This window comes from Polyodon spathula, chromosome 1 (assembly GCF_017654505.1).
Source record: "Polyodon spathula isolate WHYD16114869_AA chromosome 1, ASM1765450v1, whole genome shotgun sequence".
Lineage (NCBI taxonomy): Eukaryota > Metazoa > Chordata > Actinopteri > Acipenseriformes > Polyodontidae > Polyodon > Polyodon spathula.
In genome coordinates this window covers 68428650-68442336 of record NC_054534.1, presented here as the reverse complement: position 1 = coordinate 68442336, position 13687 = coordinate 68428650, and the positions used below count along the sequence as shown (strand labels likewise).

At 37.2% G+C, this 13687-nt stretch overlaps 1 protein-coding gene across 3 annotated transcripts in view; it reads left to right on the top strand.

Moving 5' to 3' along the window:
• LOC121321538 (coronin-2A-like) overlaps nt 1-6295 on the top strand; it is a 64216-nt gene extending 57921 nt beyond the window's left edge. For all 3 annotated transcript variants that reach the window (XM_041260543.1, XM_041260534.1, XM_041260551.1), the window contains exons 7-12: nt 458-562; nt 1048-1144; nt 2608-2720; nt 4491-4581; nt 5117-5385; nt 5852-6295. In XM_041260543.1, coding sequence (XP_041116477.1) covers nt 458-562; nt 1048-1144; nt 2608-2720; nt 4491-4581; nt 5117-5385; nt 5852-5983 — 807 coding nt within the window. In that variant the 3' untranslated portion in view covers nt 5984-6295. The remainder of the gene's footprint in view (nt 1-457; nt 563-1047; nt 1145-2607; nt 2721-4490; nt 4582-5116; nt 5386-5851) is intronic.
• Nucleotides 6296-13687: the final 7392 nt, after the last annotated feature.

Genomic DNA, 13687 nt, shown 5'->3' with positions numbered 1-13687 from the left:
AAAGGGTACATAAGGTTTTATTTTATTGTGTTACATGTTCCCATGTGTTTCAGCAGCTGTTTACATAAGGTGTGTGTATTATTTTAATTAGATTTTTTTTACATTTTGACCACTTTTTAAAACTTTTAAATTGCATTGCCTGCCTCAAGATGGCTTCCCATGTTCCCGCATGAACCTCTCAGAACTACATTTCCCGTCACCCTCCTCCTCACATATGTAACTGAGAAGGGTTTACTAGTGAGCAGGAGGATGATGGGAAATGTAGTTCTGAGAGGTCCATGCGGGTCTATGGGAACATGTAACGCAATAAAATAAAAAGGTCCTTATGTACCCTTTGAATAATCAGAACTTGCTGCAGATCGAAACAAGAAGGAGAATTGCTAAAAATCTGATTTGTGTACTGTGCTGTGATCTACGGAGAGGGCTTACAGTTTCATGTGTCGTGTCTCTGCTATAGGATGACCTGTCCGTGCCTTTGCTGGAGGTGGACCTGGACGGCTCTTCGGGGGTCCCGTTCCCCTTCTATGACCCTGATACCCACATGCTGTACGTGGCTGGAAAGGTACAGTCTGGTTTTTTCAGCCTCTAAAACTCAAAGAGCTAGTCCAGCAAGCAGTGTCAGCGTGAGCTTTCCCCACTAGCCGGCTCTACAGGGTTCACTCTCCTAGGTGGTGAAGAAGGTTCAATCTCCCTGCCCCTCAACCCTTGGCCGCTCTTATTCTGAGACTGCCAATTCAGGTTTAATTGTGGAGAACTGAGTTGGGGTTTTGTGATATAAAACTTTCAGAGAAACTCAGTGAATTGTACCAATGCTTTATCTTAAAATTCTGACTGAGCATTTTGAAGTTATGGGTGTTTTGTTATGTAGACTATTGGGGCTTATAGGGGTAAAATGCTAAGTCTTTCACAGTTCTGTTCAAGTACCAAATATAAACCATTATTGCTAAAGTTTGATGCGTGCATTAGAGTGTGTAGGGCCAATACTATGAGTCTGAAGTGTTCAAATTGTTCGGCCAAAAGAATTGAATTAATTGTGTTTACCCACAGGGAGATGGCAACATTCGGTACTATGAAATCAGCTTTGAGAAGCCTTACCTACAATTCCTAGCAGAGTACCGCTCATACTTACCTCAGAAAGGAATGGGTAGGTTTTATGCGTTTCTAGCACTTCACACCATTATAGCTTGCTGACTTCCTTTCCTTATTCTGTTCTGCTAATTGTGTGTGTGTGTGTGTGTGTGTGTGTGTGTGTGTGTGTGTTCTTCTTTTTTTTTTTTTTTTTTTTTTTAATAGATTTAAAATTGATCTGAGCCACAGCTGAGTCACTTTCAAATAAAAAAAAAAAAAAAATGAAGAGGGTTACTGGTTAGTCAAAGAATGCCCCAATAATATTAAATTGCCATGTACATTTTAACATCCTAGCTGAATTGCATAGGAGATGATGAAATGTGCATATATTCAAAGATTTCTCTCTGGGTCATATTCATTCATTCATTCATGTTTTTAAATATGGTCTTAAATATTAGGCTTGGTGATTTTATAGACCCCATTATTAACTAAATGCAGTAGTAAAACCATTAGAAAGGGTCTGTATACAGCCTTGTGAGTTTAGAACAGCTGCGTCTAGATCAGTAGTACTCACTTGTGGCTGTTCCAGTCCAGGGCATTGTTCAAAACAGGTCCTAATTACTTTTTAAGTGGACTTATGGAAATCAGAATACATCTTGTCCATATTATATAATGGTATGGTGGTAAAAAAAAAATTAAAAAATAGACTGCATGTTACATAGTTTAGTTTTAATAGAAATTGAAATGTGGTACATTTTACATATTTTTTGGAATATAAGGTTCATTTTTCTCAAGATATTTTCTTCAATATCTACAGCTGATAGATGTTAAAGTGGTTTGTCTGCGTGAAAACAGCGTAGATTTGTGTGGATTGCCGTTCTCCACAGAGAAAAAACAAAAGCAGCAATCCTCACAAATCCAGATAGCTTTTGGAGTGCAGTCCAAATAATCAGTTGATGTTGCTCAGGTTCTCGAACCCGGTCCTGGGGACCCCCTGTGTCGTCTGGTTTTCATTCCATCTGAGCTCTCAATAACTTAACTAAACCCTTAATTGAACGGTTACTTTGCTTAATTAGACCTTTTTAATTGTTTTAGCTCTTAGACAGTTGCAGAGTTCAAGTTACTTATATACTGTTATAGCTAACTTGAACTCTGCAACTGTTTAAGAGCTGAAAACAAGCAAAAATATCTTTGAATATAATTGAGAGCTCAGTTGGAATGAAAATCAGCAGCCACAGGGGGTCCCCAGGAAAGAGAGTTTGAGAAGCCCTGATGTAGCTGTCCTGTTCTTGTCCATTTCATAGAGTGTACCTGGGAGTGTCCATTTTACACAAAGCTGTTCAAAGGTACTGATTTGTCAAATCATAGCTAGCCAGCTGTCATACAGTGCAAAACCTCAATCACGGTTAAACTGAATGATTCAAAACATGGCTGGAACAAGTTCATGGACTGAAAGAGCCTCAAATGAGGACCACTGGTTTTGATCAGCAAAACCGCCTTCTCAGTTCAGAGCCCTCACCGTATTTGTCTTGCTCGCAGGAATCATGCCAAAGAGAGGTCTGGATGTCTCCTCCTGTGAGGTCTTCAGGTTTTATAAACTAGTGACAACCAAAAGCATTATTGAGCCAGTCTCCATGATCGTACCGCGACGGGTAAGAAATCCTTCCGGTTCTACAAGATTCAAGACTAAATCATACTTGTAATTTATAACCATTTCAACCATCTTGTTTACATGGCCTTCTGGTTTTGTCCAAAACGGCAAATTACATCAACAGATCTGTTAATGCCCAGTTTTTTTGGGAACACTTAAGTTATACCAGTATCTGTAGTTGTGCATCTATTTTTAACCCAACATTATGAAAATTAAAGTCGAATCAACACCTTTTTTCACAAGTTATAAGACTCAGGCTTTCAAACGTTCAACCAAACAAGAAAACACATACAATCAGTATGTGTGTTGCAAAGCTTGTGCACGTAGAAATAAATATATAAATACAAAAGAAATGTTTCCAGACATGTAGGTTGTTTAAGTACAGACTCTCCATCTTACTGGCAGAGAAAATTATAATATCTAATTGTTTTGCAAGGTAACCATACACTTTCCAGCAAACCCACCTGTGTACACTAGGTGGAGCTGTGGTGCATCGTGTTCGTGTTAATCTGATACCTTTGTGTTCAAAATTAATCAATTGTGTTGCATGGTATGGTGATTCTTGATGGGAATACATAAAATGTACACAATTTTGCACAACAGGCACTAAATGGTTAATTGTTAACATTGTCAGGTGCTGTATTGTTTTGTTTAAGTACTAGTAGATGTTACAGAAGGTTGTATAATACAGTCAACCTTGGTATAAGATCTCAGATTTTCTCCATATAAAATATATGCATCCTACCTCTTATTTTTTTCATTCAACAGCACGCTTTACCCGTAACTCGACACTTATTACCGGTACCAAAGGGATAACAACTATTAAAAAAAAACTAGTGGATAACTCGACACTGACACGTGACCGATCAGCGGATCATTCATTCAGTCATTCATAACTATCAAGTGCAGCTGGTTACAGTACAAGTTCACTATGAGTGAGATGCGAAAAATAAGTTCTCGTTTAATTGGCTTTAAAGCTCAGGTTATTCAGGATAACAAGCTTGTCAGCAGAGCTTTCAAAGCGTGTGTTTTTGCATGCGAAACAATTGACAGTGTTTGACTTCTGTGTTAAACTGCAAGTTGTTTATTATAGTTTTTGTTCACAGAGTTAATTCTGTATAATGTACATTTGTTAACTTTTGTTATTTAAGCCGTCAAATTAGACAGTACAAGCCAATAACTAAAAGTATAGTCAACAGTCTGTGGTTGGATTGTTTTCGTAAAAATAATGATGTATTTATTAATTCTCAGTCGAACTCTGCGAGTTGTACCGAGTTGGTACAGTACTCTATACTGTAATCGATTAATTCACTGTATATCTTTCAGCCGTTTTCATAAGGAAATGTAACTAAAAATAAACTTGTAAATACAGTAATACTGTAAATGTGTGAGTTCTGTTACTTATATGCATGTTAACGCCATGGCTCATGTACACCTGCAGTTAACTCAACACCTTGGATAAGTCAACACTAAAGGGCATTCCCGTGGGATGTCCACTTAACTGAGATTCACTGTGTGTGTGTGTGTGTGTGTATATATATATATATATATATATATATATATATATATATATATATATATATATATATATATATATAATATTTTTTTTTTTTTTCTGTGGGACATTAATAATTATAATACTTTAGGTTTACTGCTTTCTCTCTTTTTGTTTGTTTAATGTTTTCACTGGGAAGTAGCTAACAAGTGCCACAACATATATAAAAACGAATGGTGTGGAGATACATTAACTGCTGTGTGTTTGGTTTTGCAGTCTGAGTCGTACCAGGAGGATATCTACCCAATGACTGCTGGATCTGAGCCAGCAATGACAGCACAGGAGTGGTTCAAAGGGGTCCATAAAGGTCAGTGTCTGATCTCTGAGTGTTTTTTGTTTGGCTCTGGAACTGGCCTTTTTGAAGCTTTACAGTAAAAATATTTATTTTCGCATCTTCTTTATTTCTGACTTGACAAATTTGACCATTAGAGTTATGGTTGAAATGCTGCTATTGTTACTATGTCCCAAAGTACTGAATATACAATAGTGAGAAGCAACCATTTTAATTCAAGTCAGGGTCTTTGCCTTGTTTAAACACCTATATATATATGTGTGTGTGTGTGTGTTCCTCCCAATTTAGCCCAAAAAAAACACCAGTTTATTTATTTGTCAGATTGACTGTTTTCAAGAATTTGCATGATTCTTGACACATGCATATACTGAAAACTACTTAAACCATCTTTTTAAGAAATATTGCTTGGGAAGCAGAGTTGGTTAAAGGGACTGCCCCTGGGAAAAAATGAGTAGTCATTTAAGTTTTAATTCCATTTTAATTAGTGGCCATTCATAATACCTTGTCTCCTTTTTAAAAAAATAAATAAATAAATAAAAATGTTTTATAGATCCTGTATTGATGTCCCTGAAACCTGGCAGCAAAAACTCCCAGTCCATTCCACTGGTAACTGCCAGGGAACCACTGAGCCTCCTCGAACCAAAAAGGTTTCAGAACCGCATCGAGCAGTTGGAGGTGGCAGCGATCCAGGAGAGGCTGGAGCAGAAGGGGACGAAAGAGCAGAAGAGGCTGGAGGACAAGGTTCAGGACAAGACCCGGCCTGCCTTCTCCAATGGTTGTGACCTGTCGGAATGTGCACCACCAAAAACCGAAAACGAGGTGAGACACCGGTGATGGTAGAAATCCCAGTACCAGTGTATGTGTCTGTGACCTAATGGAACCAGTGTGCTTTCAATCAACAAGTACTGGAATCTCTCTGCCATTTAGTTGCATTGGGATTCTAAATTCGGTTGTCCTGCGTTACCACAACACTATATTTTTGTTAAACAAACACAGGTTCTATTCATGGCACAGCAACAGTATTCTTTCACTGAGACGATGATGATTTGGTTGAAGTCCACACATGGTGATTTGGGGGTGTTATTCAAATCCAAGACTTTTAAAGATGCGAAGTAGTGTGTGTGTGTGTGTGTGTGTCTGTGTGTGTCTGTGTCTGTGTAAAATGTGAGATGAGCTCTACATTTCAAGAAGAGCTTCAAGTTGGAACCAGGCATCGTCTGAAAAAGTGTGAATGATCAACACCGAAACAGACATGGTTGCTAATACTGTGCTTTTGAAATTTCAGCTGCTGCAGATGTTTTACCGGCAACAGGAAGAAATCCGACGGCTGAGAGAACTGTTAGCTCAGAGAGACGTCCGAGTGAGACAGCTGGAGCTGGAGATCAAAAACATCCGGAACTGCTCGGGGAGCTACTGAGAGAAAGGGACCCAAATCCTGAAGCCACTGTAAAGCAGTTCAAGAAAAACAAACCAGGCTTGACTTCACATGCTGTTTGTATAATTATATATTTTATATTGCAAAAGAAAAAAATAGATTTTAAGCGGTACCTTTGGTATATTGTGCACTTTTTCTTTTTTTTTTTTTTTTTTAAACTTGTTTTACAATGTATATTTTCTAATTCTTAATCATTTCTATGGTTTACACAGCTATTGTGTGAAATTTTACAGTACTTTACAGACTTTGTCCTCCACAAGCTTGGGTCAGTTTTTTTTTTTATTACTTTTTTTTTTTTTTAATTTCCTCACTTGTCTCTAAGACCATTTGTGTTTTTTTTTAACATTTTTTAAAGATTTTTTTTTTTTTCTCTAAGACCATTTGTGTTTTTTTTTAACATTTTTTAAAGATTTTTTTTTTTTTTTTTTTTTAGAAGTTTTTCCATACTGAATGTCATTTGTGCTCAAGAATGTAATATATTATATACATTTAGGTTGGTTTTTAAAAAGTAGTTGGGACAATTAATCAAGTTATTAATATAAAAAGTGTTCAGGGCACGGTGATACAGGAGTGCCGTCATCGCGTTTCAGGTCCTGTCAGATTGTACAGAGCAACTTTGACCTGGTCCCAGGTGAAGAATTATTGGCACCTCCTTCTGTGGACTGGTGTTTGCTGTGTTGCTACACACCAGACTGTGCTTCCAGGACTACAGCTTGCTGAATCACAGATCAGTGACTGAGTAGTTTAGCTTCATTACACACCAGACCCTTAATTTAATGTTACAGATGGTAGTGAAAATACATTAAATCATTAAAATATGGGCCTCCTTTACATACTTTTACAGACTATTAATTACTTGAAAGGGACTTGATGCATTGTTAAAATATATAAAATACCAGGACTGTATTTTAATGATTTCAAGGGGAGGTGGCATTTGGATCTGCTGCCTAATAGATTATTTATAATAAACCAGCCATATTATGTGGTAGACCTACATATAACAGCCACTCTAATTAGTCTTGTGCAATGGAAAAAATTGTTATTCTTGTTTGGTGTTTGCATCTTTTTTCCTTAATTGTGCATCAGAATGTTTAGCTATACCTGTATGCACTGCTTCACTGTAGAAATCTGCAAAGAGAGGGTAAGCCTTTTTAAGTGCTATAGTGATCAGTATCGTGTGGAGTTTGGAGTCTTGATTCAAAATAATAATGGCACACACACACACATCAATACTTAAGAATTGTACTGCTTTTAGCTAATTTTTTATTTAAATTACATATAAAAAAAGACATTATTGGACACTAGTACAACAAAAAAAAAAAGATAGACCACCTGTGTTGATTCTTAGTGTAATATTTTAGTATCTAATATGTACACAATTTTATAAATTAATAAGCTACTTGCGTTTTTGGAGGATTTAAAAAAATATTATAATAAATGCAAAAAACAACCAAAAGATACATCTTAAATCTTTGTTTGCAATCTGCAAGTCTTCCAGCACTGCCTGATTCTTTCCCACGAGTATCACAATGCAACTGAACATTGACAATCCTACATTATTTAATTTGTATCGTTTGTGGATAATTATTATTTTTATTGTTTTTGCTCTACTCTTTTGTATAACCTAGACTGTTAAGCAGAGAGCTTTTTACTCCTACACATTTAAATCACTTTAGAATGGAGTGGTCTATGGGGATTAATTCTGTTCTGTGTGCAGTCACTTAAACACAAGTTAACAAGATCCAGAACACATGGCTTTAGAATTGCCCAAACCCTTTCTGATCCAAGGAGCCCAGATGCGACTCATGTACCTTCAGCTCGGCCAGTTGCTTTTATTATGCCTCACTGTTCTGTAAAAACTGTTAAATTAATGCATTTAGGAGACAACGTATATGCTGTCGATGTAGTCATTAACATTCTGCAGTAATTTTTGTGTTTCAATTTGAGAGGACAACCCCCCCCTGCCACACACACACACAGTTAAATGTTGATTCTCAGCAGTGCCAAGCTGTATCAGTGGCACAGTTTCAGCAAAAGTGTCAGGGTTACTGAGTCTGGGGATCAGCAGGCTTGTAGCTGTTTTCGCTCTCCTGGCTTCCCCTCCCTTTTTTCAAGGGTTTGTTCAGATCTCTGTGGCCACTTAATATAATTTCCTTTTCTTATCACAGCCTTGTAGCAGGTATGTCGTGCCCTGGAGGTGGAAATTATTACTTTTAGGAGCTTAATGACAATAGGGCTCAATAATAACGGTTTGGGGCATGCAACTGAGAATAGTAACAAACATTGATAACTGGAAATGTAGCTTAAGTTCTGCATTTTTACATTAACCTGGAAAAAAACTGCCTTTTATTATTTCATTAAAGAACTATGAATGTTACGCAGTAAACAGAGAAACTGATGTTTTTATGTGCTGTATGAAAATATTCTCCCCCCCAAAAAACTATTTTCTTTTTTACATCATTGCCAGTTTTCCTGTGTTTAATTGAAATATGTATAATGCCTGCTACTGCAGATGTGCTTTTAAAATAATTTTTATTCAGTTTTAAAGCTGTAAAAACAGATTTGTTTAATAAGTAGAACTACATTGCTGCATTCTGAGTGTATTGTTTATTTTCAATAATCAACACCTGAATCGAGTGAAAAACAAGCAATGGCGTGTGATATTCAGAAGTCTTACTATCATGAAAAGCCATAGTGATAATCTAGGTATGAATTTATTTCACTGTATTAAATTACACAAGACTACCTACCACCACACTGTGACGTACACACACAAAACTCAGACTACACTCAGTGGTTTGCACCTACTAATCTACTGCAATGAAACAGTGGCATACATTAGTAGTCAGGAAATCTTGATGCTTGGTTAATAAATACTGTATAAAAAAAAATTAAGACTGAAGGGCAGGATTTTCAAAAAACAGTGTTATTGTATCGAACTCGAAATTGAATCGATGAGGTCGTTAATGAAGGCATTTCTCGTTAAAAAGCTTAATTGTCGCAGGTCACGTACATCACTTCCTGTCTCAACGACTAGATAAGGGGAACTTGAATGGAAGCAGAATTCGCTGTTATGGAAACTACTAGCTTACAGGGAGGCGGCTCTCCCACCAGTGAGCAGCAACCAAATGGAAATAAAAAAATAACAGGAATATCTTGTGTATAATTTGTAAACTTCATTTAAAATTGTGCATTTTGTCGTCCAGAATGTAGTTTTATTTAAAACACTTCACACATAATATGCTTATTTACGATTAGCGAGCGAGTGGGTAAAAATCAGATGGCACGGATTAAAATAAATAAATAAATTAAGACAAATTAAATCCCACTCGTCATTTACCCTCTTTTTTTGGTTAAAAAGAAGAAAAATAACATAAGCCATCTATGCATATTGGTTGGAATTTATTTATGACACCTCATTTTTTCTATTTTAGTATGTGAAATTGTAGGCTATAGATAAATACGTTTCAATTGTCATTTGTGTTTGTAGTTGTTAGTTGTTATACATGTATGTAACACTTCATTATACATTTATTAAGCTTTTAAAATTACGATAGAACTCCCTGCCCATACACAATTTGTTTATAGTTAATTGTTTGGTGAATTCCTCTTATCATGGATTTTCTCTGGTACTCTTTGCTTGCCTCTGGAATAAATAAACTCAACATGATTAGAAGTAGCCACCAAACACTTGCAGCATATTAAAACCCTCCTTTTCCAAGTGCCAATTAACTCCTGATAAATTATGACAACACAAATTTGCTTTTAAATCCCACGCAAACAAAAGAAATAGTCGCAAGAAGCCCTGCTCGTTAAGATATCATTATTTCTTAAATCAACATAATTTTGGAAATCACATTAGGACGATTATAATGAAATAGGCATAACGACAGCTTGAAAATGCCAGAATCAGTGCTTCATCCCGATTGGTTGATTAACACTGGAGTTATCATTTACAACCTTTTGAAAATCCTGCACTAAGTTTAAATGTATAAACAAAAAGATGTTACTAAAAAATATCAATATCAGACTGTCGTACTTTTTATTAATTAGCATCATATCCTGATTTAAAACAGTTATATGACGACCTCAATCTTTTAACATTAATTTTTCCAGTCTGGCTGAAAACTGGATTCAAAGTCAGAGAATTGTATATTTGTCAGAAAACTGCCTCTGTAAAAGAAAGGCCATTTCACTGAATTTACATTGCTCTAAATTGTTACTACTAAATGCTTAGGGATGGAAAATTGATGGCATTTTGAATAAATAGCTATTTTAGACACCCCTGGCAAACAGTAATTACTTCCACCAATTCAACACTTACAACTGTTGAAATCTGTTGCATCAGGGGTGACCAATGTTGGTCTTTCCACTCAGGACCACCTGGTCTAAATTGCTTAATTGAACCTCCATTCAGACCGGACAGTAGTTAATTCTACTGTAATAGGACACCCTTGCCTTACATATTGTACACCAAGAGCTTTAGTAATGCATGTGAACATGTGAAATTTGAAAAGGATTAAACGTTGTCATATTAAACTTTAAAAACATGTACAAAAAATAATAATACATTGACAAAAAAATATCACAAAGCTTTGCTTGCTAGCGCTGTATTCACTGAGTTTAGTGTTTACAGAATCTCTCCTGCTTAGCCACTACCTCGGACAGCCTGTATCGCTCAGGATATGTTTTGTGTGACACTGTTCACTTTGTCGGAACAAAGCGCTTTGCAAAGGGCACTTAAATACTTGTTGTTTGTTATTTCTTACAAATGTGTGCTTCTAAATCACTGTACTGGTCTTTAACAATGAATGTTGCTGTTGGACAATTTTGTGGGCCCTAGTATATTATTGTGCCTACATTGTGAATTGTGATTTCTATTTGTTTCTTGAATTTGCTTTTCAGATTGCTTCTGTAAGAAAATAAATAAACAAACAAGTAAACAAACTATTGCAGGTATGTTTTTAATGAAAAAAAAAAGTGATGAATCGGAACTTAATGCTACCTGTTCAAATATGTACATTTTTGTTTTTATTTCCTGTTTTAGAAAAAAAAAACTAAGATGAAGGCATATTGGTTTAAAATAAATGTAACCATGAAATTATGCTTTTTTGGCATATATATATGGTTTCACAGATCCTGATGAGCACTAGTCTTAGGTCACCTGAGCTTCTCGCCCCTTACTGTATGTCCCTAACCGTACTTTGCATTAGGCTGATACTGGCAAAGTCTCAGTGCTTCATTTTATATACTTCAAATGTACTTGAGTCTGACATTGTTGCAGTTGGTTTCACATATCCTGATTAGCAAGAATCTTGGTATAACACAGCATACCTTAGACAAGGTAGCTCATGACAAGGATTTCTCAAACTAGCCTGTAAGGGTGTACATTTGGTACGCAACTAATTGTTAACACCATGCAATTCAACTACAGTTGAGCAAAACTGTGGAACAATGCAACTTTGAACTTTTAACAGCGTTAAGTGCATTTCCAGTATGGTCAAGCAGTCATCGTAATACAATACTGTTCAATAGCTCAGACTATGCTGCCACCTAGTGCCAAGGAAATGTAAGAAAACCTTAATATACTGTAGATGCTGTACAGTATTATATTGACTTTCTTGCATAATATTACTGTGATTAAAGAAGCAGGGCCTATTTTGGTTTGCTCAAGACCTCCAAAGAAATATAGAACCAAAGAAATTCCTGTGTCTACTTAGCTTTACTAAACAAGCTTGTGTTTAATAGATTACCCTCTAGGCTGATGCCCAATGTTATCCAGAAGAAACCATCCATAACCCATTTCATATTCACACATGTTAAATCAGAACAAGATGTAGAGGAGAAACTATTTCATTCTGTCTTGTTCATCTGTTCCACAGTTTTAGTAATACAGGATATGTTAAATTGAGTTCTAAGTGGGGGAAAAAAAGCCGCTCTCTTCTGTCCAGCAAATAGAGCATGGGAGAAGTCTTAATAGGTGCGGACCAACATGAGCAAGTGGGAAGTATAGTGTGTTGCTCCTACAAATATATTTCAAAGTAAGGAAACAGGAAATGTTCAGCAGCACATTGATGAAGAAGTGAACAGGATAAGAAAGCTATTAAAGGAAAAAATGATTTTAAAACCTTAGGACTACACCTTATAAACAACATCTGTGATGTGTTCATCAAAAATAAATTTACAGATTTAAGGGTAGTACACAGTACAGACAAATTAGACAGTTGATGAATACTTGCTTTTACATGCAATTGATAGTGGAGACATTAACTGAATATTACTGATTGCTGAATTGATGTACTTATTTAGCTATTTTGATATTAACCACCTTTTCTACTCTGTACTGTATCTATTTTCTAACTGTGTTAAATTCATAAAAAGATATCTGTGAGGTGTGTTTTATTGTTTTGCCTGGAACAAAAAGGCAAAACTATATTGTTTTGCCTCGAACAAAATGGCAAAACTATTTTGTACGTAAATAAAATTTTAAAAAAGTAAGTTGTGACACTGTGAAAGAAGATGGAGGGTGGAAAGACTAAGCCCGACCCCCCCCAGAGAGATGTGACCGCAACAAGATGGTGTATACAGTACGTATAAAGTCCAGGTAAGAGGGCCATCTTGGGGAGGTCAGCTACATAGGTGTTGTTCCTGGTTCAGCAACAGCTTATTGAGTAGCTATTGGCTGGGGCATATTAACAGGGAGGAAACTGTGTAGTTGAGTCTGTTGTTTGGGGCAGGGAGAGTTTGGTGCAGGAGTTACACAGGATACCAAAAGTAAACAAACCACAGAGGGTTTTTGACTAATGAACATTGCCTTTACCAGGAGGATTAAACACTGCTGAGGGCAAGCAAACTAAGGGGATTTGGCGCATGGACAAGGAGCGAAACCAACCCTGAACAGGCGAGGGAAAGAAGGTAAAAGACTCTGTGGCATTATTATAATTATCTGTGCTTCACTGTGTCACTGTCTGCACCACTGTACTGTAAATACATAAAACACTTGTGTTGCACTGAACTACTGGACTTGTGTGCTGTTTTACACTCCCCACACCCCACCACAACTTGGTATCAGCAGTGGGATCCAGTAAGGAACTACAGCCCAGAGAAAAAAAAAAACAAAAAACAAAAACAAACAACTAAAATAGCCCCATACCTGATTGGGGAAGCCGAAGAGGCTTATTGGGCCCTTGAGGCAGTGGAGGTCTCGGACTATGGGCTGGTCAAACAGGCCATACTCCATAGACTTGGGATTACCCCAGAAACCTAGTCTTCACTTCAGGAAGTTACAGATAGGAGGGGATGAGCCCACAAGTGGCTGGACAAAAGCTAAGCCACCTGTGCCATCAGTGGTTGGAGCAAAAGGACAAGTGATGGAGGTGATGCCATGGAAGGTCAGCACTTGGGTCTGACAGCTTCAACACAAGACCACTGCAGAGGCATACCAGGATGCGGACGCTGCCGCTCCTGCCACTTCCTCCAGGTTTGTGAGAGACGTTGCGGGGAACCCCTGTGATACCCCCCCGGTTGGGAGGTAAGGTAAATCCCTGTGGGGGCTACCGACAGGTCAGTCCAAGACCCCCTCGACTGGCCCACACATGGTCGAGAACACCTCCCTAACCCCCCCTGGCTGGGGGGTGGGACATTGACAAGCCATAAGATTGCCACCTGCCCCGATGGAAGGTGACT